At 43.4% G+C, this 7719-nt stretch overlaps 1 protein-coding gene across 1 annotated transcript in view; it reads right to left on the bottom strand.

The window, feature by feature from the left end:
• Positions 1 to 3135: 3135 nt before the first annotated feature.
• LOC103808485 (lipase member M-like) overlaps positions 3136 to 7719 on the bottom strand; it is a gene marked incomplete at its 3' end in the record, with an annotated part of 4980 nt that continues 396 nt past the window's right edge. The window contains 7 exon segments of the mRNA XM_009081271.1: positions 3136 to 3248; positions 3251 to 3295; positions 4248 to 4407; positions 5258 to 5366; positions 5717 to 5915; positions 6166 to 6278; positions 7649 to 7698. Coding sequence (XP_009079519.1) covers positions 3136 to 3248; positions 3251 to 3295; positions 4248 to 4407; positions 5258 to 5366; positions 5717 to 5915; positions 6166 to 6278; positions 7649 to 7698 — 789 coding nt within the window.

Consider the following 7719-nt stretch of genomic DNA (forward strand, 5'->3'; position numbering starts at 1 on the left):
GTCCCTCCTGCTTCGGTACCAGAGGGTGTGTGCACCTCGGCTGGGCTCTCCTGGACTTTGGAGAGGAGACGGGGTGGGGGATGAGAGAGACTCATGTCGACAAGCAGCAAAAATCCTGTGTGTTTGAGCACTTACCCTGTTGTCTTGGATTTGGCCGAATCGAGGCTCTAGTCTATGACATGGAGGGGGTTCAATGGGACTGTTGAGCTAATCCCATCCCGAGGCAGATGTGGAAGGGAAACTTACACAGGGAAGGGATGCACGAAGGGGAAACACTTGTTAGCACTGTTGCTGAGGAAGCTGTCTGTGGGTAAGGAGGAAGAGCAGGAAGGTTAGAACGGAGATGTGGTGGTCACTGTGGGCTGTGGTACCTGGTACCTGGGAAGAAGGATTCTGGACAGGAGGGACCTCCTTCCCAAAGCGGAGGAGGTAGTGGTCTGCAGCCTGGCTTTCTGAGGAGGCAGGACCATGCCATGGGCTGGCCTAGATCTCTGCCATGAATGTCCAGCCAGCACATCAGTTACTTGCTCCTTAAGTTTGGATGACCTTCTTGATGTCTTTGTGCTGAACCTGCTCAGCAGATATTGATCATATTGAAGTCTTTCCTGGGGCCCAAGCCTGGATGTGGAAGTCTAGATGTGGTCTAAGATACTTGTATTTAGCTCATACTACACCCTCAAATATGGTAAAGACGTTTCTCTTCTTTCCTTTTGTTGTGTGCAAGGCTGTTCTGGCTGCTTAGCATCGCAGCCTTGAAGTACCAGTATTGGTGGTGGTGATCGTGGAGTAAGGAAACAGGTCTTAGTCCTGGCTTTAAGAACAAGAGAGACTGATTTGAGAAAGCAGCAAAAATCCTGTGTATTTGAACACTTACCTTGTTATCCTGGATTTGGCTGAATAGAGGCTCCAGTCTATGCCATGAGGGGTTTCAATGGGACTGTTGAGCTAATTCCATCTTGAAGCAGACATGGAAGGGACACACTGCTACAAGGATTTTGTCTGGGTAGCTAACAGTCTTCCAAGGGGATGTGTAAAGAGTGGGTATTCTTGATGCCCAGACACTGAACATTCCAGTACTGCATTCCTGATGGATGGCAATTAGAATAAGATAAAATTTGGTTGCAGAAAACTTTGGTAAGTGGAGAGCCTGTCTGATGAGTATTTGGAAATTGTCTTGTTTTAGAAAAATCTGACAATCCATTGTAAAAACACAGGTCAGAGCTGATAAGTTGAACATTAGGCTAATTTAGGTGTTCAGTATGGAAGACACTGCCTGTTGTGTTCTTTCCCAAGCAATGACCCAAATACTTCCGTGTAACTTCTTGTAGGCTGTGTCTGTGGCTGGTTCTTTTTGTACAGCTGTCATGGTTTTACCCCAGCTAGCAAACAAGAACCACACAGCTGCTCACACACTCCCCCACCAACAGGATGGGGGAGGGAATCAGAAGGGTAAAAGGTAGAAAAACTCATGGGTTGAGATAAAGATGGCTTAATAGAGAAAGCAAAAGCTGCACAGACAAGCAAAACAAGAAATTCATTCACTGCATCCCACAGGCAGGAGGTATTCACTCCAAGGCATCACTCAAAGGCTAGAGAGAGATGGGCTGATTCCAGTGGGATGAGGTTTAACAAGGCCAAGTGCTGGTCCTGCACTTTGGCCATAGCAATCCCATGCAGCACTACAGGCTGGGGACAGAGGGGCTGGAGAGCCGCCAGGCATGTGTATTCTTTTTATCTAAACCTTTAAGTAAATCAAGGTATGACAGAAATCTGCTAGCTTGTAACTATTTTCTAGCTTTGGGTGCTGATGGTCTGGGTACTATGAATTTTAGGCAGAGGGGTGTACAGCAGCATCATGCAAGTGCTTAAGTGGCACATTTCTGTGCACATGCAGTGATGTGTTTCTGAACTGATGCTCCCTTGTCCTGGTCAGGTTTGGAGCAGAGGCAGAACAAGCTTAGGTCTGAAAGTGGCACAGCAGAAGAGATATTTCCCCACTTGCTATTATGCCAGCAGAGGCGTTTGTGCAGTTAGCTGGTTTTGGGAGGTGAACCAGGCTGCAATTAACCCTTGGGGAGACAGACTTTAACCTGGATTGCTTCTTCATCTGGCTCATCCCCTGGCGGCTGAAGTTTTCACTAACATTCTACTTCCTGCTCAGTGCCTCAGCCAGGCCGGTGTTCACTTCTTCAGCTTTCAAGGCAAATGTCTTCATATATAAGGATGAAGGCTGGAAGCCATTGGAGTCCAACATGCACAGGGGTGTGATGTGCCCTGGGGAAATCTCAGAGCCTGGTACCAAAGGGCAATTCAGGGAATGATCTGGTGAGTCTTGGGAAACAGTGATACCTCTGCAACAGGTGTGTGCAGCAGCAGGTGAGAAGGTGTGATGGGCAGATTCCCAGATCCATCACCTCTGGACTTCCCTGTAGGCTGTCGGTTGCATAAGAAGTAATAGTAAGAGACTGTTTATGTGTCAGTGCACAGTTGTACCTGATACCAATGAACAATGTTCTGTACTGATGTTCCAGATGAGTAATGTCCTACATATGTATCTGTTTGACTCCGGAGAGAAAGCAAAGTGTAATAAAGGCAGAGATACAGTGTGGTGACAGAATAAAGCTGTGAAGACCCTGAGCAAAATACTGCTGCTGTGTTAAACTCCCATTTTTATAGAATATTCTTCAAACACAAAAAAGAAGGTTGCGGAAAGACTCACAAATATGTGAGTTTACAGTAGGAATGATGACATCGGATTTTATACCTTTGGGAGACTCTTTCCAACATTAGTTCTGAGTCAGGTGAAAAATGTAACCTTGGGAGTGTGTATGCACTTTGTTTTTCCCAGTCTCTAGGGTTTGTATGATGCTTTTAAATAGTGCTGTGCATAATCAGTACAAGAAGATTGTTAATATACTGTTCCCTTGAGCATAATGAGGCTACGTCTGTGAGAGCTTTCACAGATACACTTTTTTAATAGTGTGAGTTGCCCACTTTAAAAAGCTTTGATCTCTGTTGAACATTTCTTGGCTTCACCCCGTAAAAGTAGACACCCTGAAAATATTTCTCTATGTCTTTTCTAACTGTATGTAGACATCAGGCTGAAAAAAATAATTTAAAATACTTTAACTTTACTTTATGCTTTTCTTGGACTGTGTTCAGATTTTGTGTCCTGCCCCCAGCTATGTGGCAGAAGATACTGCCACAAACTTTTCCCAGAGAACTACAGATCACTGTTAGAGGCCCTTCAGCATTTCATTCTGGTGAAGAGTTCCTTTGCAGCCAAGCAGAAATTGAGGGAAACAAAAGTGCAAATTTTGTTTTCATTGTTGCAGGATGATTTCATGCAGAAAACTGTCACTCCCTCTTCTTTAATAGCCTTGCCTCTTAACTAGGATTGCTGAAACTGCTTGAAATCACACTGTCCTTTGTAGTGTGTTCTTCCTAAGAGCACACCACATGTTCTTCCTGCCTCTTATTAGGCATAAGTCCCAGAGGTCACTATCCTTCTGATTTTAATGCACTGATCTCAGTGAGAAAGGTAGTTGGCTTCACTGATGACTGCAGAAGATAAGAAGTCTTTTTCTGCCCTAATACTTCTTCTAGGCAGGTGCACAAACTGTACTATGAGTATTCTTACTAAGTAAAGAGGGATCAAATAAATGAGAAGGATGTAGAGCTGGATACTTTATAGTCACACCATGGGTACAGCTTGGTCAGAAAGAGGATGTGATCCCATGGTTTGACATAAAGCACAGCATGCATGATTTCCACCATTCCCAGCAAAATCTATTAAATTGTCACATTCTGGTGTGAAATAAATGTTTCCCTTTAGGTTTACTTTAAAATATTACAAGTAAATATTTCACAAGCATAAATGAACTGCATGTCTAATAAAATCAAGATGTGAAATATCTTATTTGTTGGTTTTTACTAGTGCTTAAGGGTACATTTAGTAGACTCCTAGATTTCTTTTGTGCTGGTATTTGTGAGCTTCCTTCGGAAATATTTGACATAAATAAATGATGGTGAAAGCATGCCTGTTGCCTTAGAGAAGCTGCAAGAGTGATACCACATCAAGCCTTGCAGCTTAGCTCTGTGGAAAGTCCCAAGTCTACAGGCACTGTCATCAGTCTGGTACACTGAATTCACTTTTAACTCATCACCCCCTTAAAAGTTCAGGTTGAGTGAGTCCAGTAGAGACAAAGCAGAAAATTATGTCTTTTAGAAAGAGCAATGACATACCCTGATCGGTGGCTGGGGAAGATCTGCAAGCATTACAAGAGCACTGGTAGCATGTGTGATCGTGGCTACTGGTGCCAAAGCAAAGAATACTTTAATCTTCTGAGACAACTCAGGATAAGTAGAAAATGCTATGAAGCCTGCAAGCACAGAAGAAGAGTTGAGCTAATGAAGAGACCTCCACAGACCAAATAAATGACCAGTAGACAGCGAAGAAGTGAAACTAAATTAGCCTCCCAATGGCTGTTGTCCATTTCTGTGCTGCAGACCTAAAGAGAATGTTTGATTGTTGCTTGAAACTTTTATTTAGAAGACAGAATTAATTCTAAAGGTACAAGCTCATTGGAGCATGTCCAGATGTAGAATTTTTTCAGGACTTGCAGTTTTGTGTTAAGGCCATCTGTTGGGGACAAGGTCCATTCATTAGATTTTTTTTAAAATTTAAGTTCTCTCTAAATGTCCCTAAATTCCAATAAAATAATGAGTTTCTCAACTTGCAGTGTCTAGAAGACTATATATGTTTATGCTGGCATGCAGCAATACAATAATTATCTGAATATTAAGATCAGAATTTTTACTTGTAGCTATGCACGTACTTGGGTGAAACTGAATGCACACATATAGGAAGAGTGGAAGGAAGGAAGGAAGGAAAACCACAAAGGGTTCATCCTATTCTGTTTTCTGAACATGTCTAAATTCCTCCACTGATGGATTAGGTTAGATATTTTGACTGGTTGACATAGGCATCTAAAGATGAAGAAGGTGGTGACTTGATCTGAATTATTCATTCTGCAAAAAGACTCATTGAGTGCACATATGGGAAGTAAGGAAAATAATTGTCTAAGAATTAACAACATGCCACTTCCTCTCATTTTCTCCTCTGTTTCTGTGTTTGTTTTTGTAAAAGGACAATGGCACCCCATGGCATACATTCCAGTGTCTGCTCACAGATCTCATTACCTAAATCATAAACACAAACAGTAACTGTTTTGTACATAGACAGTCCTAACCTTACTGCAGTGGTGTCTTCAGAATGACCAGGATAGTATACTTCCTTCTGTCCAGTTTTATTCATGATGAAGTACAGCTCTGCTGAAATATCATAACTACCCATTTCATCAAAGCTACAGGGAGAAACACAAAAAGCTAGCAGACAATTTGGCAATCACAGAGTGGGTTACTGAATGTCAGTTTTTCTTGTTGCACCAAGCAGGACCCATTGAAGGATGAGGTTGCATGCCATGTCTGCATCCTTGCTTGAGTTGGGGAATTGGGCAGAGAGACACAGCTGCATGGCCAGGCTGCCTGATTGATGTCTTGGGCTCTCTGTGAAGAAGGTACCAGTTTTGCCTGACAGCTGCAGCCCTTGGGGAACTGAATTTAATCAGTGCTTTCACCAGCATGGGTTGCAGGAGATAATTTTCTCTCAGTTTGTATCAGTTATGGTAGTAGTAATTATTTCTCCACAGAGTACCTGAACTGCCAAAACTCTTTCTGGCAGGACTTAAGGGCCTTGTGTTTTAAAGACCATGTGTTTCCTCAGCTCTTTCCCATCCAGACATCATAGCTAGCATCTGCAAGGATGAAGCCTCGGCTGTTGATAGGCAGGTTAGAAATCCAGAAAGTAGAGTCTGCTAAAATACCATGGTATAACAAGATTGCAAGCTTCTTCCCTGAAAGAGAATTTTTCTTATTCTGTACTTATAGGTATTGCATAGGTAAAACTGGAATGCAGAATCTGGTTTTGTGGGAATTTTTAAACGTATATACAGAATTCAGGCCAGATTCTAGGCTGAATGACTAGGTGCCATGCTGAGATGGAAAGGTGTAGAACATGCCATTGCATGTGCACAGGGGAAGGATGAGGGACCCATGTAAGAACTGGCTCTCAGACCTTTGTTCTGTGCTATAACTGTGTCATACCTGTATTTTGGCTATTCCTTCCAGCTGGAATTCTGAAAACACCAAGAATGTATCCGTCTTCTGTTGTAAGTTCATATTCCTCACAGAGATACCCATAATATCTGACAATTTCACTCTGTGAGAAGCCGAAGGAGAACTTGTTAACATGTATTTCCAGTGTAGAGATTGGTGTTTAGAGGCTGCTTCTGCCCAGGTATGTGAAGTTAGTCAAGAACATGCCAGGAAGATAAATGTGATAACATATTGCTAACTTTTCTCTACTGCTCTGTGTTACCAAAAGGGATTCCTGCAGGAAAACAATACCTATGTGACGAAGTGACCTCAGCCACTCCTCATATGCCTTCACCTTGAGGCCCTTCAAGACCTTCATTGCCCTCCTTTGGATACTCTCTATCAGCTTAATATCTTTCTTATATTGTGGTACCCAAAACTGCACACAATATTCAAGGGGAGGCCATACAAGTGCAGAATAGAGCAGGAAGATCACCTCCCTCAACTGGCTGGCAATGCTTTGCCTGATGCACCCCAGGACATGGTTGGCCCTCCTGGGTACTAGGGCACACTGTTGATTCATATTCAACTTGGCATGGACCAGGAGCCCCGGTCACTTTCTGTAGCTCTACTTTCCAGCCTCTCATTCCCCAGTCTGTAGGTCCAGCCAGGGTTGTCCCATCTCAGATGCAGTATCCAGCATTTGCCCTTGTTAATCTCCATATGACTGGTGATCGCCCAGCTGTCTAATTTATCAAGATCTCTCTGCCTTCGAGAGAGTCAACAGCTCCTCCCAGTTTTGTATCATCTACAAACTCACTTCATGTCCCTCCAAGTCCTGCATCCGAGTCATTTATGAAGATGTTGAAGAGCAGTGGGCCTAAGATGAAGCCCTGCAGAACACACTAGTGACTGGTGCCGGCCTGATGTAATCCCATTCACTATACTTTTGGGAGATAGTTTGTCATGTTTTGCAATGCTGATATATCTAGAAATGTACAGGTTGTAAACATGCAGCAGTATCTATTTGGTCCATAAAAAACGGTTCCTTGCCGACGTGTGGTTAGGCAAGCCAAGTCGGGCTCATGTCCTATTACAGGCTCACTCACAACACTGCCTATTACACTCTTGCCACAGTGAGGAAATCTTTGGTGATTCAGAGCGAGGGGTCTTGAATTAGTTTGTGTGGTGAGACTCTACTGTTTGAAGATGTTCAACTTTCCTTACCACTGTACTTAGCGAGCAGGTTGTTACAGAAGGGCAGGTCTTTGCTTCACTTAAAATGAGAAACCAGCCTTTGTCTCCCTTGCAAAGGAATTCTTCGCTCTTGCAGATTAAACTTCTTGGGCAGGAGCATAAACATTTCTTCCAGGCAGGTGCTCACAGAGCTGGAGAAACCTACTTTTAGCCTCCTGACATGCACTGTTAGTGACTAGTAGTGGTATTGGGACAGAAGGGTTAGAAGGAAAGGAAGGTGGGAAGGCGACCCAACTTATTGCTCTGAAAGCATTCAGGGTTGCGAGTCTTCCTGTACTGACGTGTCTGGACTCAGAGTGGAGAGTG

The sequence above is a fragment of the Acanthisitta chloris genome, unplaced genomic scaffold (genome assembly GCF_000695815.1).
Source record: "Acanthisitta chloris isolate BGI_N310 unplaced genomic scaffold, ASM69581v1 scaffold24658, whole genome shotgun sequence".
NCBI classification, from domain to species: Eukaryota; Metazoa; Chordata; class Aves; order Passeriformes; family Acanthisittidae; genus Acanthisitta; species Acanthisitta chloris.